The sequence below is a fragment of the Caretta caretta genome, chromosome 3 (assembly GCF_965140235.1).
Source record: "Caretta caretta isolate rCarCar2 chromosome 3, rCarCar1.hap1, whole genome shotgun sequence".
Lineage (NCBI taxonomy): Eukaryota > Metazoa > Chordata > Testudines > Cheloniidae > Caretta > Caretta caretta.
In genome coordinates this window covers 1482810-1506923 of record NC_134208.1, presented here as the reverse complement: position 1 = coordinate 1506923, position 24114 = coordinate 1482810, and the positions used below count along the sequence as shown (strand labels likewise).

At 65.1% G+C, this 24114-nt stretch overlaps 1 protein-coding gene across 1 annotated transcript; it reads left to right on the top strand.

The window, feature by feature from the left end:
* Positions 1-241: 241 nt before the first annotated feature.
* On the top strand, positions 242-24104 carry EMILIN1 (elastin microfibril interfacer 1). The gene is made up of 8 exons (XM_075126265.1): positions 242-527; positions 4940-5065; positions 14045-14253; positions 16911-19022; positions 19767-19874; positions 21286-21303; positions 21670-21804; positions 22772-24104. Exons 1-8 carry the CDS (start codon positions 349-351, stop codon positions 23110-23112), a joined length of 3228 nt encoding a protein of 1075 aa, XP_074982366.1. The 5' UTR covers positions 242-348; the 3' UTR covers positions 23113-24104.
* The last annotated feature ends 10 nt before the right edge of the window (positions 24105-24114 follow it).

The following is a 24114-nucleotide window of genomic DNA, read 5'->3' as shown; positions in this document are numbered from 1 at the left end:
GTGTTGGCGTCCCGGCCTAACGAGAAGCAGATGTGATTGCGGCCGGGCGGGGGAGGGGGCTGGCGGGGGGGGCGGGGGCAGCAGGAACTGGAGCTGCAGAAAAGCCCCTCGCAGGAGCTGCAGGAAGAAAGGGCCCAGGTGGCCCTGGGGGCAGGGGGGCGCTGAGCCAGGCCGGGGGGGCCGGGGGGCAGGAAGTGGGGGCGGGCGGGGCTGACAGCTGGAGGGGCGGGCGGAGGGGAGGCCAGCCCCAGCGAGGGGAGCAGCCCGGCTGGGGCGGGACGTGTGGACGGCGCGGGGAGCCATGAGCGGCTGAGCGGGACGGCCCGACGCCTTCGCGCCCACACGGCCATGGCGCGCCTCTGGGGCAGCCTCTGCTGCCTCCTGGCCGGGGTGGCCTGGGCCGCCAACTACCCGCCCCGCTACAGCCTCTACACCGGGGGGGCCGCGCCGCTGAGCCAGGGCCCGGCCCCCGCTGCCCAGGGGAGCCCGCAGGCCCAGCCCAGCGCCCGGGCCGCCAGCCGGCACAGGTAAGGGGCCGCGCCGGGGCAGGGGCGGGCGGGGCGCGACTGGCAGCCTGGGGGCCCAGGCTGGCCCCACAGCTGAGAGCTGAGCCCGGGGGCACCGTGGGTCCTGGCCCCAGGGGGCCCCACTCGCTGGAGGCAGGGAGCTGTGTGACCTGGAGTGTGAGGGTGGCTGTGGGCGCCGAGGGGCACCCTGGGGAACCCCATCTGGCCTTGGACAAGAGGTCCCAGCACGGAGAGCTGGAAGGGCACTCGGGGGGCTCCCCCGCCCCATGGAGATGAGGAGAGTCCCAGGGAGGTGCTGGGCTGGAGGGGACACCCTGGGGATCCCCTAGGGCAGGAGGACCAGTCTCCCGGTGGCTCATTTTGTGGGGTTCGGCCCAGCTGCTGCAGGCATCTGCCGTGGCTGTGGGCGGCGCGTCTTGGGGGCATCTGTCTGCAGCCCCTGGGCATAGCTCCACCTCGCTGGGTGGTCTCAGGTGGGTCCCGGCCCTGCTCCGTGCCTCAGTGTCCCCAGGCCCAGAATGGGGGAGGGACACTGACCTGGGACATGCGCAGATTCCTGTGTGTGAGGCACATGGAAAGCCTCCGACCGGGGGTGGTGGGAGGGAGGAGTTGGCGGTGGCAGGGGTTTGGGAGGTGGGGGAGCCAGAGGGCACAGAGGGTTGGGGAGCAGGGGGAAGGGGGAGTGGAGAAGGGGGCTGGGGGGACGGAGGTGGGGGAGCAGGCGGGAGGGAGGAGAGGGTGGGTTGGGGGAGCCAGGGGACACAGAGGAGTGGGGGGCAGCGGGAGGATGGGGAGGGGGAGCTGGGAGGGAGGCTGGGGGCTCGGGGGAGGGAGACGGGGGCTCAGCTGTGCTAATTCCTTGCAGCGGGTGTGTGCCCAGGGCGTGGAAATACTCAGCAGCGTGTGTGTCTGGTGAGGTGGGGGTGCTCTGGGAGATGTGGCACCCGGCCGGGGGGCCCCCGGGGCTGCAGTGCGTTGACTGGGGCACTGGGGGGCTCTCGAGCAGACCAACTGGCCCCCACCCCACAGGCCAGGCCCCTGCACCCCCGCTGGGCCCTGCTGCTTGGGGCGGGGACGATGGTGAAGCGCCGAGTGAGCCTGGCCTGGCCCCACGCCAGCCGCGAGCGAGAGGGGCCCAGGGATTGCGGAGCCGCAGCCAGATGGAGCATGTGCCCGGGGAGCGGGGCACTGGCAAAGGGGCAGGGGAGGCGCTGTGGGGGGACTGTGTCAAGGGGGACAAGGGGCACCATTGGGCAGGGGGGCGCTGTCGGGGGGATAAGGGGACACTGTTGGGGGCAGGGGGTGGCACTGTCGGGGGGCAGGGGAGGGGCGCTGTCGGGGGCAGGGGGAGGCACCGTCGGGGGGCAGGGGGCGCTGTCGGGGGGCTGGGGGAGGCACCGTCGGGGGGCAGGGGGCGCTGTGGGGGGCAGGGGGAGGCGCTGTCGGGGGGCAGGGGAGGGGCACTCCCGGGCAGGGGGCAGCTGCCTCTGGCCGTGGCTCAGTCTCCGCTGAGCTGGAGCCATGTCCGCATTGGGGCCGGCACAGCTGCCCGGGGGAGGGACACGCGGCCTCGCTGGGCACCAGCCTGGGCACCGTGTTCCCAGCAAACGGGAGGTGCCAGCCGCAGCGGGCAGCCCCTGCCAGCCCCCCAGGAGCAGCCTCAGCCGGACGGGGCAGAGCGGGACCCAGTCCCCCCCAGCCAGGGGAGGGGGTGGGGCCAGCCAGACGCCCCAGGGGCTGGCAGGGGGATGGGGGTGCAGTGCCCAGTGCTCCTATGGGGGGCTCTGGGGCAGGGAGCAGCTGGCGAGCCCCCAGCAAAGCTGTGACAGGAGGAGGGGTTGGGAGGGGCTTAGTGACCCACAGGACATGGACAGGCCCCCCCTCGCTCCCCAGCCTGGCCTGGCCCCATGGCTCGGCCTGGCCCGTTCGATGCCAGTGTCCTGCCAGAGGGGACTGGGCCGCGGGCAGCGCCGCCCATGCCCCGGGGGCATCGCGGCCCCAAGGGCTGCTCTCTGGGGCAGGGACGTCCCCACCCTGACGACGCAGGGACCCCCAGCCAGGTCCGTGCCTCGCGCAGGGGCCTGGCATTGCTCTGTATGACGCGCCATGGGGCAGGGCACCCCCTGTGGAGGAGTCCCAGCTGCGGGGGGGCAGAGCCCCTGGGCCCTAGAGCAGGCAGCGGGGCGGTTCAGCCCCACACTCGGGACAGGAAGGGAGGCGGCTTGTGTCCCAGAGCAGGCGTTTGGGAGGGAGGCTGGGAACCAGCCAGGAGCGACAGCCGGCTGGGAGTGCAGAGGGCCCCCCTTGAGCCCCCCCGCAGCACAGTCTCCCCAGCTCGCCCCCCCCCCCGAGTCCTCCCTCCCTGCAGCACAACCCCCCAGCCTGCCCCCCTGAGTCCCCCTCCCTGCAGCACAACCCCCCAGCCTGCCCCCCTGAGCCCCCCTCCCTGCAGCACAGCCCCCCCAGTCTGCCCCCTGCTGAGCCCCCCCTCCCTGACCCCAGTCTGGGTCTGTGTTTGCTCAGCAGAAAGGCCCCCCCCCCCACCGAACTGCCAGCACAGGGCGGGGTTCTCCCTGCAGCATGGTGGGGGGGGCTACACCCCCGGAGCTATGCGGGGGATGGGCAGGCTCCCCCTGTTTTCATGGCAGCCAGGGCCCATGGGGCAGCTCCATGTTTCCCCCCACTCATGCCCCCCTGTCACGGAGTCTCCGGGCGATGCTCTGGAGCGGCTCCCTGCGAAGCCAGGCAGGACTCTGGGAGTGGATGGGTCATTACACAAAGTAAAACTATTTCCCCTTGTTTATTCCCCCCCCCCCATCATGTGCCATTATGTGCAGGACACACAGGTCACCCGCCTTCCCCCTTCCTGGGTCTGACCTCGGAGCATTCAGCCTCCTCTGCCCCTCCGTGCGCTTCCCACAGCGAGTACCCCCAGGCGGGGTCCTGGGGAAGCCAGAGGGTCCTGCCCCCCAACTCAGCTGTCAGACGGGACTCTCAGCCAGCCAGTAAAACAGAGGTTTATTAGACGACAGGAACGTGGTCTAACACAGAGCTTGTAGGTGCAGAGAACAGGACCCCTCAGCCGGGTCCATTTTGGGGGGCAGTGAGCCAGACAACCACATCTGCACTTCACTCCATGTCCCCAGCCAGCCCCAAACTTAAACCCTCTCCAGCCCCTCCTCCTCTGGGCTTTGTCCCTTTCCGGGGCCAGGAGGGCACCTGATTCCTTTGTTCTCCAACCCTTTAGCTCTCACCTTGCAGGAGGGAAGGGCCCAGGCCATCAGTGGCCAGGAAACAGGGTGTCGGCCATTCTCTGTATCCAGACTCCTGCACACACCTGCCCTCTAGGGCTCTGCAACGGTCATACACCCTTACCCCACCCCCTAGATACTTAAGAACTGCATGGGGAAACTGAGGCACCCCCACACTATTCAGAGGAAACATTAAGAACAGTCCCGCTTCGTCACACCCCTGCAAACTGGCCCAGCCCCCCCCCAGCCCCGCAATGATTAACCATCCCAGCCCGGGGCTCAGGGACGTGCTGCAGCCAGACTGGTGCAGAGAGCTGGTGGCTGCAGGCTGGGCCCCTCGCTGGCCCCGGGGAGCTCAGAGCCCGGGTGGGGCTGCAGGGAGCAGAGGAAGGGGCTCAGGGGAGACCCCAGGCTGGGAGCGGGGAGTTGCCTGGGAAAAGGCTGGGCCCCGTCAAACCCACAAGGAGATGGGGCTGGCTGGGGTAGGGGTTTCCCTGAACCAATAGGGTCTCAGCTGCACTGGGGGGTGTCCCATGGGAATCACCTCATGGGCCCCTGGCACAGCCGCCCAAACGCCCCCTGCTGCCAGGGCTAGACCTGCCCCAGCCCCCAGCCAGTGGGGTCCCTCCTGTAATAGCCCCAGTGGGGCAGACAATCCTGCAGCCACCCCACAGTGCAGTGGGGGGCCTGGCAGCCACCCGCCCAGCAGAGACGACTCTGGGCTGGAGAGGCTGGGGGTGGGGGCAGAATTTACCTTTGCCCCAAGTTCCTGGGAGGCTCGGGGGGGCCATGGCACATCCTGCCCCAGAAGCCACAAACTTGGTCCTCCCCTGAGTTACCCTGCTCGTGACCCTGCTGGTTCCCCCTCTGTGATCAAAGGGGCTGGCTGCTGCCAGGGGCACCGGACAGGGCAGAGATCAAAAGGAGTGGGGGGGAGCCTCTTTAACAGGCTCGTTGTCCCATTAGCAGTGAGCTGTGACCGGCTGCTCCCAGCGGGCCGGGGCCCTTGCTGCAGGGGGGGCTCGCTGCACCAGGCCAGGGGGCTCGCTGCAGCAGGGTGGGAGGTAGGGGGCTCGCTGCACCAGGCCGGGGGGTCGCTGCACGTGGGGGGCAGGGGAGGCGCCTTGTGCTTGCTGGGCCTGATTCTCACTCCTGCCGCAGGAACTGGTGCGCCTACGTGGTGACGCGCACGGTGAGCTGCATGGTGGAGGACGGCGTGGACACCTTCGTCAAACCCGACTACCAGCCCTGCGGGTGGGGACAGCTCCAGTGCCCACGCATGGTGACGTGAGTGTGGGGGCAAGAGACCCGGGAGCTGAGGGTCGGGAGTGAGGGGCACTGGCAGGCTGGGGGGAGCCCAGGGCTGGGCGAGCAGGGGGCTGCGGGTCGGGAACCAGCGGGGCCTTGTGTGCGTAGCCCCTGTGCCTGGCTCTGTCCTGGCCAAGATATAGACGTTCTGGGGTGGGCCTTGTGCTGCAATGTGGAGAGAGGGGAGCCTCATGCTACCTGGGCTGGGGGCAGGGAGCTGCCAGTGGACAGAAGCACAGTGACCTCTGAGTGCAGTGGGGGGCTGGCAGGAGATGGGAGGACTGGCACTGGGAAGGGAAAGGAGAGAGGTCCTGGGCGTGGGGGTGTGAAATCCCAGGGATGGGAGAGGTGTGGGGTTTGGTGCATTGCTGGTGCCTGGCTGCGGGGCGGGGGGAGCTGGGGTCATGGTCTCCATGGAGGGAACGAGGCCTGGCGGCCTGGCATCGCCCTGCCCCGGGGGGCAGCGGGCAGAGCAGGGACCCAGAGACAGCAGCTGCAGATGGAGCACGCTGGCCCCGTCCAGCGCCCCCAGGGAAGGTACAGGGCGCCCCCTAGCGGGAAAGGCTGGGAACTGTTCTAGAGACAGCAGCCCTGGCCCGGTCCCAGAAGAACCAGAACCTGCCATATTTCCATGGCTCCAGTTTGCCCCGGTCACAGCCCCACAGGGTTGGCCTCTGGGAGGAGCCCTCTGTGACGGGGCTGCCCGTGGGAGCCAGCTGAGGTCACTCAATCAGGGTGAACTGCAAACAGACCGGGACGGACAAACCCCAACCACTGGTGGATATTCCACTCCTTCGATTTACCCAGCCAGCCCAAACCAGCTTCTCCAGCACCCCCCTGGGTACTCAGACATCCAAACAACGCAGTGCCCTTAAAGTGCCCAGCCGTAGGCCTCCATCCAGACACACACGTCAAGCATAGGATGCTAAATTCTGAAAATCTTATTTCATCATAGAAAAGAAAAGATTCTCCTGACCCCAAAGGACCAAGCCCCAGACCCAGGTCAAATGATAACTCAGATCTTACCCCAAATACACGCTTACAGTCAATCCTTAGTAACTAAACTAAAATCTATTAAAAATGAAAAGAGGGAGAGTTGGTTGAAAGATCAATATACAGACAGACTTGAGTTCAGTTCTTGAGGTTCAGATACAGAGCAGAGATGGTGAGTCTGTAGTTGCCAAAAGTCCTTTTAGAAATAGTCCACGGGTTACAGTCCAATGTCCATGTTCAGGGTGACTCCAGTCAGTGACTGGGGAACTCAATCCTTATGGCTCAGGATTTCCCCTTCTTGAAACCCAAAGCAGATCGGAGATGAAGAAGGATCGTGTCCCAGGGTTTTATATATTCCCTGCAGCCTTTTGGCCTGCGAAAACAATCGGCTTCACTTTCCTTCTCCCAAACATCCTGGCAATTAGCCCAGGGTCATTTATCCATGAACAGTTCAGATACGGGTTACCACAACCTTCAAAGAGCCATATAGACAGTAATACCATGTCACTCCAGTGTCTTCCTAAATGTTAATATTCCTCTTTTGATCTTTGAATCAAAGCCATGGTAATAGACAAGACTTGTTTGCTGACATCAGGAGACCTGAGCACACAGCTCCCCTTCTCTCTCTCACAATGCCGGCTGCATTTCACAGCTCTGTTCATTTACAGATCCTTCTAACCAGTCTTTACAGCCCGGCCCTGGGTCAGGTCAGTCTGGGAGTTCATTAACTCTTTCTGGCCCTGTCACCTTTCCATGAGCTATTATATTACACTCATAACGTCACACCCTCCCATGGGCCAAGTCCCCCAGGGATCTCACCCTTCCTCCAGGGTGAGCCCTGTGGCCTCCCTATGTATGGGGCACCAGTGTGCCCGCTGCTGGGGTCCTGTGTCCAGGCCTGGTGCCCACAGATCAAGGCGGGTCTGGGAAGAGCCCGGAGAACGATCAGAGGGTTAGAAAACCTGGCTGAGAACGAGCGACTCCAGGAGAACCCGGTTAGCCCCGCACCGCCCAGGAACCGGCTGTGCCAGCAGGCAGCCGCAGACACAAAGCCAAGACAGAGCAGGGCTGTGTTAAACGTAAACTCCCAAACAAATCGGGAAAGTTAAAAAAAGATTTGCCAGGGTGAGGGAACCGATTCCGGGCTTGTGTCATTGAAAGGAAACTGGTTAAAAGCAGCATTGTCCCAAAGCGTTGTGTTCAGAGCCTCCGTTCCCGAGGGCTCACACTGCTGCAGCTCTGCCTAGGGTTGTCCAGCATCCCGATTTTGACCAGAACACGGGGTCAAAATGGGGCTCTGGTGGCTCTGGTTCGTGCGGGGCTGGCAGGCTCCCTACCCGGCTCTGCGCGGCTCCCGGAAGTGGCCAGCATGTTCCTCTAGCTCCTAGGCGAACCGCCTCCCACACCCGACCTCCCTGCTCCAGTCCTGAGCCCCCTCCCGTACCCCAAACTCCTCATCCCTGGCCCCACCCCCAAGTCCACACCCCCAGCCGGAGCGCTCATCCCCCGCCCGCACCCCAACGCCCTGCCCTAGCCCTGAGCCCCCTCCTGCACCCCAAACCCCTCAGCCCTGGCCCCACCCCCGAGTCCACACCCCCAGCCGGAGCACTCATCCCCTACCTGCACCCCAACGCCCTGCCCTAGCCCTGAGCCCCCTTCTGCACCCCAAACCCCTCAGCCCTGGCCCCACCCCCGAGCCCGCATCCCAGCCGGAGCACTCACCCCCCGCCCGCACCCCAATGCCCTGCCCTAGCCCTGAGCCCCCTCCTGCACCCCAAACCCCTCAGCCCTGGCCCCACCCCCGAGCCCGCACCCCAGCCGGAGCACTCATCCCCCGCCCGCACCCCAATGCACTGCCCTAGCCCTGAGCCCCCTCCTGCACCCCAAACCCCTCATCCCTGGCCCCACTCCTGAGCCCACACCCCCAGCCGGAGAGCTCATAGAATATAAGGGTTGGAAGGGACCCCAGAAGGTCATCTAGTCCAACCCCCTGCTCGAAGCAGGACCAATTCCCAGTTAAATCATCCCAGCCAGGGCTTTGTCAAGCCTGACCTTAAAAACCTCTAAGGAAGGAGATTCTACCACCTCCCTAGGTAACGCATTCCAGTGTTTCACCACCCTCCTAGTGAAAAAGTTTTTCCTAATATCCAATCTAAACCTCCCCCACTGCAACTTGAGACCATTACTCCTCGTTCTGTCATCTGCTACCATTGAGAACAGTCTAGAGCCATCCTCTTTGGAACCCCCTTTCAGGTAGTTGAAAGCAGCTATCAAATCCCCCCTCATTCTTCTCTTCTGCAGGCTAAACAATCCCAGCTCCCTCAGCCTCTCCTCATAACTCATGTGTTCCAGTCCCCTAATCATTTTTGTTCCCTTTGCTGGACTCTCTCCAATTTATCCACATCCTTCTTGAAGTGTGGGGCCCAAAACTGGACACAGTACTCCAGATGAGGCCTCACCAATGTCGAATAGAGGGGAACGATCACGTCCCTCGATCTGCTCGCTATGCCCCTACTTATACATCCCAAAATGCCATTGGCCTTCTTGGCAACAAGGGCACACTGCTGACTCATATCCAGCTTCTCATCCACTGTCACCCCTAGGTCCTTTTCCGCAGAACTGCTGCCTAGCCATTCGGTCCCTAGTCTGTAGCTGTGCATTGGGTTCTTCCGTCCTAAGTGCAGGACCCTGCTCTTATCCTTATTGAACCTCATCAGATTTCTTTTGGCCCAATCCTCCAATTTGTCTAGGTCCTTCTGTATCCTATCCCTCCCCTCCAGCGTATCTACCACTCCTCCCAGTTTAGTATCATCCGCAAATTTGCTGAGAGTGCAATCCACACCATCCTCCAGATCATTTATGAAGATATTGAACAAAACCGGCCCCAGGACCGACCCTTGGGGCACTCCACTTGATACCGGCTGCCAACTAGACATGGAGCCATTGATCACTACCCGTTGAGCCCGACAATCTAGCCAGCTTTCTACCCACCTTATAGTGCATTCATCCAGCCCATACTTCCTTAACTTGCTGACAAGAATACTGTGGGAGACTGTGTCAAAAGCTTTGCTAAAGTCAAGAAACAATACATCCACTGCTTTCCCTTCATCCACAGAACCAGTAATCTCATCAGAAAAGGCGATTAGATTAGTCAGGCATGACCTTCCCTTGGTGAATCCATGCTGACTGTTCCTGATCACTTTCCTCTCATCCCCTGCCCGCACCCCAACGCCCTGAGTCACGGAGTCCCCGGGCGATGCTCTGGAACTACTCCCCATGAAGCCAGTCAGGACTCTGGGGAAGTCTCCTCTCTGGGAGCAGCCTGTCTGCAGGACACACAGCTCACACAGCTTCCACCTTCCTGGGTCTGACCTCGGAGCATTCAGCATCCTCTGCCCCTCCGTGCGCTTCCCACAGCGAGTCCGCCCAGGCGGGGCTCCTGGGGAAGCCAGAGGGTCCTGCCCCCCAACTCCGCAGTCAGACGGGACTCTCCGCCAGCCGGGGAAACAGGAGGTTTATTAGACGACAGGAACATGGTCTAACAGAGCTTGTAGGTGCAGAGAACAGGACCCCTCAGCTGGGTCCATTTTGGGGTCAGTGAGCCAGACAACCACGTCTGCCCTTCACTCCATGTCCCAGCCAGCCCCAAACTGAAACTCCCTCCAGCCCCTCCTCCTCTGGGCTTTGTTCCTTTCCCAGGCCAGGAGAGCACCTGATTCCTTTGTTCTCCAACCCTTTAGCTCTCACCTTGCAGGGGGGAAGGGCCCAGGCCATCAGTGGCCAGGAAACAGGGTGTCGGCCATTCTCTGTGTCCAGACCCCTGCACACACCTGCCCTCTAGGGCTCTGCAATGATCATACACCCTCACCCCACCCCCTAGAGACTTAAGAACTGCCTAAGGGAAACTGAGGCACCCCCACACTATTCAGAGGAAACATTAAGAACAGTCCCACTTCGTCACACCCTGCCCTAGCCCGGTGAAAATGAGTGAGTGAGCGAGGGTGGGGGAGAGCAAGTGATGGAGGGAGGGGGGATGGAGTGAGCGGGGGGGCATGACCTTGGAGAAGGGGCGTGGCCTGATGGAAGGAGCAGGGCAGAGGGAGGGGCAAGTGTGTTCAGTTTTCTGCAATTAGAAAGTTGGCAACCCTACCTCTGCTGGACTTATGTTCTCAAAAGGAAGGTTCAGGGGGGACTTGACCCCAGGCTGTAAGAACCTACATGGGAACAAATATTGCACCATGGGCTCATAGGGTTGCCAACTGTCTAATCCCACAAACCCAAACACCCTTGCCCCACCCCCTTCCCCAAGGTCCCGCCCCTGCCCCGCCCTTTCTCTGAGGCCCCATCCCGCTCACTCCATTCCCCCTCCCTCCGTCACTTGCTTTCCCTCACCCTCCCTCATTTCACTGGTCTGGGGTTTGGGGTGCGGGAGGGGGCTCTGGGCTGAGCTGCAGGGGATTGGGGTGTGAGTGTGGGTTGTGGGCTCCGGGAGGGAGTTTGGGTGCAGGAGGGGCTGATGGAAGGGCGGTTGGGATGCAAGAGGGGGTGAGGGGTATGGGCTCCTGATGGACGGTGCTTACCTCGGGTGGCTCCCGGAAGTGACTGGCTTGTCCGGCGGCGGCTCCTAGGCTCAGGGGCAGCCAGGTGGCTCTGCGTGCTGCCCCTGCCTGCCAGCACCACTCCCACAGCTCCCACTGACTGTGGTTCCCTGTTCCCGGCCAGTGGGAACTGTGGAGTCAGCGCTCGGGACGGGGGCAGCACGTGGAGACCCCCTGGCCCTGTCTTTGCCTAGGAGCTGCTGCTGGACATGCCGGTCACTTCCGGGAGCCCCACTGCACTGCCGGGCTTTTAGCAGCCTAAAATCTCTCGGTTTGGCTTCAGTAGCCTCTGGGAGATGGAGCCTGATTCCGGGAGACTCCCGGCCAAACCAGGAGGGTTGGAGACCCTATAGGGCAGGGGTGGCCAACCTGAGCCTGAGAAGGAGCCAGAATTCCCAATATACATCGCCAAAGAGCCACAGTAATACATCAGCAGCCCATCAGCTGCTCCCCTCCTCCAGCCCCCAGCGCTTCCCCCTCCCCCCTTGCCTCTCGCCTACCATGATCAGCTGTTTTGCATGCGCAGGAGGCTCTGGGGGAGGAGCGAGGGCACGGCCGGCTCAGGGGAGGGGGCGGGAAGGGGTGGAGTGGGGGCAGGGCCTGGGGCAGAGCCAGGGTTGAGCAGTGAGCACCCCCGGCAAACTGGAAAGTTGGCGCCTGTCGCTCCAGCCCCAGAGTCGGGGCCTGCACAAGGAGCCCCATAGTAACCTCTGAAGAGCCGCGTGCGGCTCTGGAGCTCCAGGTTGGCCCCCCTGAGCTAAGGGCTCGTCGGGCTGGCAGAGGAAGGTTGGACAAGAGCCAGTGGCAAGAAGCTGACACCACCAATTCCAACTGGCAAAAAGGTGTCAATTGTTAACAGTGAGAGTCACTAACCTCGGGAGCAATTCCGGGGCCGGGCTGGATTCTCCCTCACCGGCTCATTCTAGATCCAGAACGGCTGTTTCTCTAGGAGCTCTGCTCCGGGGACAGCCCTGGGCCCTGCGAGGCTGGGGCCAGACCAGTCCATCACACTGGGCCCTTCTGGCCTGGGGATCCATGAAGTAGCCCAGGGCAATGCTGGTGTCTCACCTGCTATTAGCTTGCTTATAAGAGGCACACGGGATCTTTTTCAGGGGAAGAGGCAATACGCCGCGTTTATTGAAAATACAACAGTTAGCATATGCATTGAATCACACACTCACAAGTCCTGCAGATGGTCTTATATTTACCAGTCTGTCGTAATTCGAGTCAATCTAATGGCCAGTTAGACCGAGCTTGAGTGAGGAGCTGGCTCTGTCGGTCGTGATCCGATGCTCCGAGGTTTTGCAGGACTGAACCCAGAGTCTTATGGCAAAACACCCCAGCATTATACTTGTAAATTCCCACTTTAGTCTGTGGATTTTGTCATTCTGCAATGTCATTCTGTAATTGTTAGTGCTTAAGTGGTGTTAATTGTGGGGTTTTCTGCTGTTCTCTCTTATTTGTTGCCTCGCCTCCGAGGTCATCAGTGCTGCTAACTCATTGAGCATCAACAACAATGGATGTTTTGTGATTGTTTCTCCAAGTTTCTCACTTCTTCTTGACCATCTGGACATTTGTGAGGCTTCCATTGTGAGGTGTGGATTCACCAAGGGAAGGTCATGCCTGACTAATCTAATTGCCTTCTATGACGAGATAACTGGCTCTGTGGATGAAGGGAAAGTGGTGGACGTGTTGTTCCTTGACTTTAGCAAAGCTTTTGACACGGTCTCCCGCAGTATTCTTGCCAGCAAGTTAAAGAAGTATGGGCTAGATGAATGGACTATAAGGTGGATAGAAAGCTGGCTAGATTGTCGGGCTCAACGGGTAGTGATCAATGGCTCCATGTCTAGTTGGCAGCCAGTATCAAGTGGAGTGCCCCAGGGGTCGGTCCTGGGGCCGGTTTTGTTCAATATCTTCATAAATGATCTGGAGGATGGTGTGGATTGCACCCTCAGCAAGTTTGCAGATGACACTAAACTGGGAGGAGTGGTAGATACGCTGGAGGGTAGGGATAGGATACAGAGGGCCCTAGACAAATTGGAGGATTGGGCCAAAAGAAATCTGAGGTTCAACAAGGATAAGTGCAGGGTCCTGCACTTAGGACAGAAGAATCCCATGCACTGCTACAGACTAGGGACCGAATGGCTCGGCAGCAGTTCTGCAGAAAAGGACCTGGGGGTTACAGTGGCCGAGAAGCTGGATATGAGTCAGCAGTGTGCCCTTGTTGCCAAGAAGGCCAATGGCATTTTGGGATGTATACGTAGGGGCATTGCCAGCAGATCGAGGGACGTGATCGTTCCCCTCTATTCGACATTGGTGAGGCCTCATCTGGAGTACTGTGTCCAGTTTTGGGCCCCACACTACAAGAAGGATGTGGAAAACTTGGAAAGAGTCCAGCGGAGGGCAACAAAAATGATTAGGGGACTGGAACACATGAGTTATGAGGAGAGGCTGAGGGAACTGGGATTGTTTAGCCTGCAGAAGAGAAGAATGAGGGGGGATTTGATAGCTGCTTTCAACTACCTGAAAGGGGGTTCCAAAGAGGATGGATCTAGACTGTTCTCAGTGGTAGCAGATGACAGAACGAGGAGTAATGGTCTCAAGTTGCAGTGGGGGAGGTTTAGGTTGGATATTAGGAAAAACTTTTTCACTATGAGGGTGGTGAAACACTGGAATGCGTTGCCTAGGGAGGTGGTGGAATCTCCTTCCCTAGAAGTTTTTAAGGTCAGGCTTGGCCAAGCCCTGGCTGGGATGATTTAGTTGGGGATTGGTCCTGCTTCGAGCAGGGGGTTGGACTAGATGACCTCCTGAGGTCCCTTCCAACCCTGATATTCTATGATTCTATGATTCCACACTCCTCCTTGCCCATGCACACATCCTTCACTCACACCAAACGATTTTACAGAGAATTTCAGACAGGATAACATTTTAGAAAGGGTTATATGGTTACTAAAGGGATTACAAAAGAACCTTACGCAACTTCGTTTGCAATGCAGAAAAGAAACAAGCCCTTATATATGAAAACTTCTCCTAAAACAAAAGGTGACCAGACTCAGCCATAGGGACCATTCTGGTCTGTTCCTGCCTCGACATCAGTTCAGACACAGGCAGCCTGTCCGAGGTGTTTTTTCCAATGACCCAGGGTCGTTCCTTCCTGCTGTCCAGTCAGGGTGGCCAGCAGAATACAATCAAATCATAGCATACAACAATACACTGAATACATACGACATGATCATCCTTTAGCCTTCATTCTAAGTTATACAAAATACAAACATAAAACCCTACAACTACACTATTAGCACAGGGCAGGGGTGGCGCCCCCCGGTGGGCAGCGCCGGTGTCTCACCCGCTCTCCCTCGCCCTGCAGGTATCGCAGTTACCTGAGGCCCCGCTATAAGGTGGCCTATAAGACCGTGTCGGACATGGAGTGGAAATGCTGCCACGGCTACTCGGGTGACGACTGCCTGGAGGGGCCAGCCCAGGGCCCCCCTCTCACCACCACCCGCCCGCGCCCCAAGCCCGGCCGACCCACACTTTCCGGCTTTGGGAACCCCCTGAGCGGCCTGGGCGGAGAAGGTACCAATGGCTTGGGGATTGGGGGGGAGAGCCAGGTTTGTGCAGGGAGAGGTGAGGTGTGGGGAGCTGGGGCGGGAATGAGGCCCAGAGAGGGAAGGTGTGGGGGTCCTGTTTGGGGGCAGAGTTGCAGAGTCTCTCGGCTGCCCCTGCTCCCCAGCGCCCCCTCTCTTTGCCCTCCAGACTGAGCTGGCCTCGACCTCCGCTCCCAGCACACAACGCTCCCTCTTGCCTGAGCGCCAGGCCCCGTTGCATGCTGGGACCCCCCATTGCGGATGATACTAAACTGGGAGGAGTGGTAGATACGCTGGAGGGGAGGGATAGGATACAGAAGGACCTAGACAAATTGGAGGATTGGGCCAAAAGAAATCTGATGAGGTTCAATAAGGATAAGTGCAGGGTCCTGCACTTAGGACGGAAGAACCCAATGCACAGCTACAGACTAGGGACCGAATGGCTAGGCAGCAGTTCTGCGGAAAAGGACCTAGGGGTGACAGTGGACGAGAAGCTGGATATGAGTCAGCAGTGTGCCCTTGTTGCCAAGAAGGCCAATGGCATTTTGGGATGTATAAGTAGGGGCATAGCGAGCAGATCGAGGGACGTGATCGTTCCCCTCTATTCAACATTGGTGAGGCCTCATCTGGAGTACTGTGTCCAGTTTTGGGCCCCACACTTCAAGAAGGATGTGGATAAATTGGAGAGAGTCCAGCGAAGGGCAACAAAAATGATTAGGGGTCTGGAACACATGAGTTATGAGGAGAGGCTGAGGGAGCTGGGATTGTTTAGCCTGCAGAAGAGAAGAATGAGGGGGGATTTGATAGCTGCTTTCAACTACCTGAAAGGGGGTTCCAAAGAGGATGGATCTAGACTGTTCTCAATGGTAGCAGATGACAGAACGAGGAGTAATGGTCTCAAGCTGCAGTGGGGGAGGTTTAGATTGGATATTAGGAAAAACTTTTTCACTAAGAGGGTGGTGAAACTCTGGAATGCGTTACCTAGGGAGGTGGTAGAATCTCCTTCCTTAGAGGTTTTTAAGGTCAGGCTTGACAAAGCCCTGGCTGGGATGATTTAACTGGGAATTGGTCCTGCTTCGAGCAGGGGGTTGGACTAGATGACCTTCTGGGGTCCCTTCCAACCCTTATATTCTATGATTCTATGATTCTATGATCTCCATGGGATACAGCTGAGAGCGGCTGGTGGCCACCTGGGGCAACTGCACCCCGAAGGGAAAAGCCTTGGCCAGCTTGGGGGCCAGAACTAGGGACCCAGAGCCTCAGCTCAGCCAGAGGTGGTGGCCAGGGAGTCCGGCTCAGAGCGCTCTGCTCTGCAGGCCGGGGGCGAGGCGGGGCGGGGCAGGGAGGGCTGCCCGGGGCCGTGCCCGGCTCGGGGGAGCCCGGCTCAGAGCGCTCTGCTCTGCAGGCTGGGGGCGAGGCGGGGCGGGGCGGGGAGGGCTGCCTGGGGCCGTGCCCAGCTCGGGGGAGCCCGGCTCAGAGCGCTCTGCTCTGCAGGCCGGGGGCAGGGCGGGGCGGGGCGGGGAGGGCTGCCTGGGGCCGTGCCCGGCTCGGGGGAGCCCGGCTCAGAGCGCTCTGCTCTGCAGGCCGGGGGCGGGGCGGGGCGGGGCGGGGAGGGCTGCCCGGGGCCGTGCCCGGCTCGGGGGAGCCCGGCTCAGAGCGCTCTGCTCTGCAGGCCGGGGGCGAGGCGGGGTGGGGCGGGGAGGGCTGCCTGGGGCCATGCCCGGCTCGGGGGAGCCCCGCTCAGAGCGCTCTGCTCTGCAGGCCGGGGGCGGGGCGGGGCGGGGAGGGCTGCCCGGGGCCGTGCCCGGCTCGGGGGAGCCCGGCTCAGAGCGCTCTGCTCTGCAGGCCGGGGGCGAGGCGGGGTGGGGCGGGGAGGGCTGCCTGGGGCCGTGCCCGGCTCGGGGGAGCCCCGCTCAGAGCGCTCTGCTCTGCAGGCCGGGGGCGAGGCGGGGCGGGGCGGGGAGGGCTGCCCGGGGCCATGCCCGGCTCGGGGGAGCCCGGCTCAGAGCGCTCTGCTCTGCAGGCCGGGGGCGAGGCGGGGCGGGGCGGGGAGGGCTGCCTGGGGCCATGCCCGGCTCGGGGGAGCCCCGCTCAGAGCGCTCTGCTCTGCAGGCCGGGGGCGAGGCGGGGCGGGGCGGGGAGGGCTGCCCGGGGCCATGCCCGGCTCGGGGGAGCCCGGCTCAGAGCGCTCTGCTCTGCAGGCCGGGGGCGAGGCGGGGCGGGGCGGGGAGGGCTGCCTGGGGCCATGCCCGGCTCGGGGGAGCCCCGCTCAGAGCGCTCTGCTCTGCAGGCCGGGGGCGAGGCGGGGCGGGGCGGGGAGGGCTGCCCGGGGCCGTGCCCGGCTCGGGGGAGCCCGGCTCAGAGCGCTCTGCTCTGCAGGCCGGGGGCGAGGCGGGGCGGGGCGGGGAGGGCTGCCCGGGGCCGTGCCCGGCTCGGGGGAGCCCCACTCAGAGCGCTCTGCTCTGCAGGCCGGGGGCGAGGCGGGGCGGGGCGGGGAGGGCTGCCCGGGGCCGTGCCCGGCTCGGGGGAGCCCGGCTCAGAGCGCTCTGCTCTGCAGGCCGGGGGCAAGGCGGGGCGGGGCGGGGAGGGCTGCCTGGGGCCATGCCCGGCTCGGGGGAGCCCCGCTCAGAGCGCTCTGCTCTGCAGGCCGGGGAGAGGCGGAGAAGGTGAAGCAGCTGGAGGAGAAGGTGCAGAGCCTGAGCAAGCAGCTGCAGGACCTGCAGGCCACCACGGAGAAGCTGCTGCAGGAGGGGCACAAGGCGGTGGAGCTGTCGCTGAACGGGAAGCAGCCGGCCGACGCGGCCGCCCAGCCCGAGATGAAGGAGACCCTCAACGAGATCCAGAGGCATCTGCAGCGCCTGGACAACCGCATCTCCAGCCACGACGCCGAGCTGACCAATCTCAGCAACGGGCAGGGGCCCGGGCAGGGGCCGGGGGCCCCGCCAGGAGGGGCACTGCTCCTGCAGGAGGTGGAGCGGCGGGTGCAGGAGTCCTGCGCCACCTGCCTGGAGGGCAGCGAGGGCCTGCGGCGGCAGCAGGCCGAGGACCGCGAGCGCATGCGGGGCCTGGAGAAACTGATCAGCTCTGTGGACCAGCGCAACCGGGAGGCGGTGGAGAGCATCCAGCGGCACGTGAGCGGCCTGGCAGGGCGCCTGCCCAAGGACTGCTGCTCCCAGCTGGATGAGCTGCGCGGCAGGGTGGCTGACCTGGAGCGGGGGCTGGACCGCGTCTCTGGCTCCTTCGCCATCCTCAATGGGCGCCTGGACCACGAGCTGGCTGGTCTGGAGCCGGCAGGGGCAGGGCGGGCGCTGGAGGGCCGGCTGGTGGAGATGGAGGGGCGTCTGAACGCCACCCAGCGCCGCTTGGAGGAGCACCACGCCCAGCAGCTGCCCCACCTGCACGGCCACCTGGCGGGGGAGCTGAGCAGGCGGCTCAGTGGGGCCGAGGGGGAGCTCGCCAACGTGGCCGGCCAGCTGAGCGGCTTCCAGGCCCACGTGCAGCGGGCCCTGGTCAACCTGAGCCGCGACGTGGAGACGCTGAAGGACAGCGTGGCTCAGAGTGTGGCTGTGGCGACAGAGCAGCAGGGCCCGGGCGTGGGGTGCAGCCAGCCCTGCCCCACGCCCCAGGCCCCCTCCCTGGGCAGCCGGGACTCACAGACCAGCGACATCCTCAGTGAGCTGGCGCGCCGGGTGCAGGATAACGAGGTGCAGCTGCGGAGCCTGGGCTCTGGCCTGCACCAGCTCAGCAGCTCCAGGGACGGGCTGGCCGGCTCCGTGCGGGCCCTGCAGGCCGAGGGGAAGAAGCTGCGGGAGCTGGTGGGGGCGAACGGGGAGTCGCTAGGGCGCCTGGCGGCCGAGATCAAGAAGCTGGAGAGCCAGCGGCTGGGCGCAGCGGGCAGCGCCACCGACCCTAGCGCCAAGGACCTGGCGCTCTACTTCAACCGCACGGGGGCGCGGCTGGGCCGGCTGGAGGCCGAGCTGGGGGCGCTGAGCGGCACGGGGCAGGCCGAGCAGCGCGGCTGCAGCCGGGCCTGCGCTGCCCTGCAGGAGGAGGTGGGCCGGCTGCGCGGGGAGGTGGCGGCCTGCACTGGGGCTTGCCCGCTGCTGCCCAGGAAGCCGGAGCAGGGCCGGGAGCCCGTGGAGGCCCACAAGCCCCTGGACGGCTTCAGCGTCTTCGGGGGCACGTCGGCCGTGGACCTGAAGTCGCTGCAGGGCGAGCTGTCCGAGGTGATCCTGAGCTTCAGCTCCCTGAACGACACGCTGCGCGGGCTGCAGAGCACCGTGGACAAGCACCAGACCGACCTCCACGAGCTGGGCTCCACCAAGGACCGCATCATCGCCGAGATCAACAAGGTGCAGGCCGAGGCCACGGAGCGCGCGGCCGAGAGCGAGGAGCGGCTGGAGGGGGTGACGCACCAGCTGCACCAGCTGGGGGGCACGCTGCGGGGCGAGGCCGGGGAATGCCGGCGTGCGGCCGGCGGCCTGGAGCAGCGGCTGGCCAAGCTGGAGGGCGTCTGCGAGCGGCTGGACGCCGTCTCCGGCAGCCTGCGCAAGGTCAAGGAGGGGCTGAGCAAGCACGTGACGGGGCTGTGGGGCTGCCTGCAGGAGGTGAACGGCACCCTGCGCACCCACGGCGCCCTGCTCGACAAGCTGCAGGACGCCCGCCTGGGCACCGTCCACCCCCGCCTGAGCACCCTCAATGCCTCCCTGCTGCGCCTGCAGGGCGAGGTGCACAACCTCACGCACCTGGACCTGGCAGGTACGGCCCCCGGGCACCGCCGGGTATGGGGGGCAGGGCACCGGGGGGCAGGGCCCCTGGGCGCTGCTGGGCATGGGGGGCAGGGCATTGGGGGGCAGGACCCCCGAGTGCTGCTGGGCATGGGGGGCAGGGCACCGGGGGCAGGGCCCCCGGGCACCGCCGGGTATGGGGGGCAGGGCACCGGGGGGCAGGGCCCCTGGGCGCTGCTGGGCATGGGGGGCAGGGCACCGGGGGCAGGGCCCCCAGGCACCGCCGGGTAGGGGGGGAAGGCACCGGGAGGCAGGGCCCGTGGGTGCTGCTGGGCATGGGGGGCAGGGCATTGGGGGGCAGGGCCCCTGGGCACCACTGGGTATGGGGGCAGGGCATCAGGGGGCAGGGCTCCCGGGCGCTGCTAGGCATGGGGGTCAGGGCATTGGGGGGCAGGGCCCCTGAGCACCACTGGGTATGGGGGCAGGGCATCAGGGGGCAGGGCACCGGGGGGCAGGGCCCCCAGGCACCGCTGGGCATGGGGGCAGGACACCGTGGTGGGGCAAGAGACGAGGCACCATGTGGGGAGCTGGGACAGCACAGGGGTGAGGACTGGCCATGGCTCCGATTGCCCCTTGGTGGGGACTGGCTGGTTCCAGGGGGTGGATTGGGGTGGGATCCAGGGCTCCGATCTCGGGGGCGGACGCTCAGGGGGGTGGGGGTGGAGGCTCCTACTGGCCCAGGGGGGCAGCTCTAACTCTCTGGGTTCTGTTTCAGGACCCCCCGGCCCACCTGGACCCGAAGGCCCCATGGGAAGACCGGGTCCCTCAGGGCCAGCAGGGCCCTCAGGCAAGGACGGAGAACAAGGTCCCATGGGACCCCCAGGTGAGGAGCAGCCCTGCCCCACGGGGAGGGGAGTGGCTGGGTCCATCGCAGGGTCATGGCACAAACTCAGCCACTGCCAACGGCTGCCCCTCCGCTCCCTCCCCACCTCACGGGCCCCACGGCTCTGGTTACAGCCACAGCCTCACGCGGGTGCCACAGGGCCTGACCCCTGCCCGCCCCAGGCGCCCACCCGCACGGGTGTCGGCCTCCCACCCGCCTGCGCCACCAAGGGACCAGCCTGAGCCACGAGGAAACCCGGCCTGGCACAGCCGCTTTCGATGGGGGGCCGGGGGAGGCAATGCCCCAATGGCCCCCAGCAACGGGCCGAGCTCCTAGGGGGTCACAGACCCTGAGCCAGGGCTGCGCTGCCCCTCGTGCGCTGCCCTGGGGCCTGTGGCCCCCGCTCCGCATAGAGGAGAACCCGGCCCAGGCCAGGCGGCACCTGGGGAACCAGAACCTGGCCATGAGCCAACGCCCCGGCCACCCCAGGGGCCCCTTTCCTGGGTGCTCACCCTGTATCCCCCACCCCGGTTCAGGCACAGCTCCCCCCGCCCTGCTACCCCCCTGCCCCACTGCTCAGCTCCCCCTCCCTGCTACCCCCCATCCCCACTGCACAGCTCCCCCGCCCTGCTACCCCCCACTGCACAGATCTCCCGCCCTGCTACCCCCCCTGCACAGCTCCCCCTCCCTGCTACCCCCCCACTGCACAGCTCCCCCGCCCTGCCAGCCCCCCACTGCACAGCTCCCCCGCCCTGCTACCCCCCATCCCACTGCACAGCTCCCCCTCCCTGCTACCCCCCATCCCCACTGCACAGCTCCCCCGCCCTGCCAGCCCTCCACTGCACAGCTCCCCCGCCCTGCCAGCCCTCCACTGCACAGATCTCCCGCCCTGCTACCCCCCCCTGCACAGCTCCCCCTCCCTGCTACCCCCCCACTGCACAGCTCCCTCGCCCTGCTACCCCCCTGCCCCACTGCACAGCTCCCCCTGCCCTGCTACCCCCCCACTGCACAGCTCCCCCGCCCTGCTACCCCCCATCCCCACTGCACAGCTCCCCCGCCCTGCCAGCCCCCCACTGCACAGATCTCCCGCCCTGCTACCCCCCATCCCACTGCACAGCTCCCCCCGCCCTGCCAGCCCTCCACTGCACAGATCTCCCGCCCTGCTACCCCTCATCCCACTGCACAGCTCCCCCCGCCCTGCTACCCCCCATCCCACTGCACAGCTCCCCCGCCCTGCTACCCCCCCACTGCACAGCTCCCCCCACCCTGCTACCCCCCCACTGTACAGCTCCCCCTGCCCTCCTACCCCCCCGCCCCACTGCACAGCTCCCCCCCGCCCTGCTACCCCCCAGGCCCTGCCAAGCCCCAGCACCCTGCGCTCACCTCTCGTCTCCTCTCCCTTCTCTTCCAGGGCTCCCTGGCGAGCAAGGTGAGGCTGGCTGTGGGGAGGGACGGGGGGGTGGGCCAGGGGGTGGGGAGAGCCGGGCGTGTGGTTGTATGGGGGCCCTGGGGGTGGGGGAAAGCTGGGGGTGGGATAGGGGCCCCTGGGTGTGGGGGACAGGGAGAGCTGGGGTCTGACGGGCTGGGGGCCCCTGGGCATGGCATGGAGGTGGGGGTGGGCTGGGGGCCCCGGGCACGGGGGGCAGGGAGAGCTGGGGGGGTGACTGGCTGGGGGCCCTGGGCATCGGGTGATGGGCGAGGAGCTGTGGGGGACACAGACCTGCCTGGGGGCAGGGAGGAGGCTGGGAACGGGGGGTCCTAATGGCACCGTGCCGACCCCGTCTCTCTGTGCCAGGCCCGGTGGGCGAGGCGGCCGTGGTGCCCAGAGTCGCCTTCTCGGCCGCGCTGACGTCCCGGCACGTGGAGCCCGGTACCATCCCCTTCGACAGGCTGCTGGTGAACGACGGGGACGCCTACGACCCCTACACCGGTGAGCAGCGCCCCACGGCCAGCCCCATGGTGGGAGCTCCCCATAGCCAGCCCCCCACAGTGCCTCGTACCCAGCTGGTGTGGGTGAGCTAGAGAGCAGGGGGCTGCCGCGCTGGTTTGGGGTGTCCTGCTCATCGGCAGTGACTGTCCACGTCAGCCCCAGGCCAGGGGGTCTCCCCTCGGGCTCAGGAGGGGGGAGCAGCAAGGGGCTGGGCGGGGGCGGAATTTAGTGTTACTGGCAGAGCTGGGGCTGGGGGGGGGGCTTCAGGGGCCCTGGCTGAGCTTGGGGGGGACCCCAGGGCTGGGGTAGCCGGGGGCTGTGGGGCGGGATTGGGGGCACTGGCAGGGCTGGGGCAGGGGAGCTCAGGGATGGGGTAGCAGGGGGCTGTGGGGTGGGATTGGGGGCACTGGCAGGGCTGGGGGAGGGGAGCTCAGGGATGGGGTAGCAGGGGCTGTGGGGCAGGATTGGGGGCACTGGCAGGGCTGGGGGAGGGGAGCTCAGGGATGGAGTAGCAGGGGGCTGTGGGGTGGGATTGGGGGCACCGGCAGAGCTGTGTGTGGGGAGCCCAGGGATGAGGTAGCAGGGGCTGTGGGGCGGGATTGAGGGCACTGGCAGGGCTGTGTGTGGGGAGCCCAGGGCTGGGCTGGCCGGGGGCTGTGGGGCGGGATTGGGGGCACCGGCAGAGCTGGGGGAGAGGAGCCCAGGGCTGGGGCAGAAGGGGGCTGTGGGGAGGGATTGGGGGCACTGGCAGGGCTGGGGGAGGGGAGCCCAGGGCTGGGGCAGCAGGGGGCTGTGGGGCGGGATTGGGGGCACCGGCAGAGCTGTGTGTGGGGAGCCCGGGGCAGGGCTGGCAGGGGCTCATCGCGTGCTCAGCCCCCCCCCCCCCAGGCCCCAGGGGCAGTGCCCTGGGGCGATGAGACCCCCTGGGGGGACGCTCCTGCCCCGCTGATGGGCTGCCCCCTCCCAGGTGTCTTCACTGTGCCCGTGTCCGGGCGGTACTTCATCAGCGCCGTGCTGACGGGGCACCGGAGCGAGAAGGTCGAGGCCGTGCTGTCGCGCTCCAACCAGGGCATCGCCCGCAGCGACTCGGGCGGCTACCAGCCCGAGGGCCTGGAGAACAAGCCGGTGGCCGAGAACCAGCCCAGCCCGGGCTCCCTGGGTGTCTTCAACCTGCTGCTGCAGCTGGAGGCCGGCGAGACGCTCTGCGTGGACCTGGTGACGGGCCAGCTGGCCCACTCCTCCGACGAGCCGCTCACCGTCTTCAGCGGGGTGCTGCTGTACCCCAGCCCAGGGGACGAGGCCGGCTAGTCCCTACCCCACTGTGACGCTGCCCCTGGGCACGGGGCAGGGGCCCAGCTGGGCTCCGGGCCCGTTGCATCCTGGGCCGGCCCCGCAGCACCCTCGCCCTCGGGGCTGCAAAGGCTGTGCCCCATCAGAGCCGGGGGCAGGGGGACCCCCCACCGCAGCTGGCCTGGCCTGGCCTCTCTGGGGAGCTGCCGGAGACGTGGCCCCCTGGGCATGGGGAGAGGGGAGCCCAGGCCGGCAGCCCACCCCCATGTGCTGCAGCAGGGGCTCAGGAGGCAGCGAGTGCCCCGTGGAGCCCAGCCCAGTGCCCCCCCCGCCCCCGAGCAGGGCAGCCCTGCCCTGAATGAGCTGGAGGGCTCCTGGCTCCCAGGCCCTGCCCAGAGCGGCCCCCGGGTCCCTCGCTGCTCCCAGCTACCCCCAGCCCACCCGGCTGAGGGGCCCAGGGGGCTCATGGCCAGGGCTCCTCAGGGGCCAGCCACGGACGTGTCTCCTGCAGGCCGGCCAGCTGCTGCGGGGGGCTCCAGGGATGCTCCGGGCTGTAAATCCTGCAGGGATGCCCCAGGCCCGGGGTGGGGATCCCCCTCCCCTGAAGCCAGGCCCCTCCCCGACCCACATCGACCGGCACCTCCCTGTTATTTATCATCCTGTCGCGCCCATTCCTGCCCTGCTGCCCGCCCTGAGGGGCACCTGCCTGCCATGCCCCTGCTGCACAGCTCCTGCTCACCACCTCAGCCCCTCACCGCCCCAGGCAGAGACCCCAGCCACCCACACGCCAGGGCCGGAGGGCGCCCGTGGGGCACGCAGGACTGGGGGGCCCCGGCCCCGCACAGATGACACCAGAGAAGAGCCGGCGGGCAGCCCTGCCGCTGAGGGAGCCATGTGGGGGAGGGGCCCGTGGCCAGCTCTGCGGGCGGTGGTGCCCTACCCTGGCACGGGCCAGCTCTGCTCGGGCATCTATTTCATGTATTAATAAAGAAGAGTCACTGTGTTTTGTACCCTGGGCCC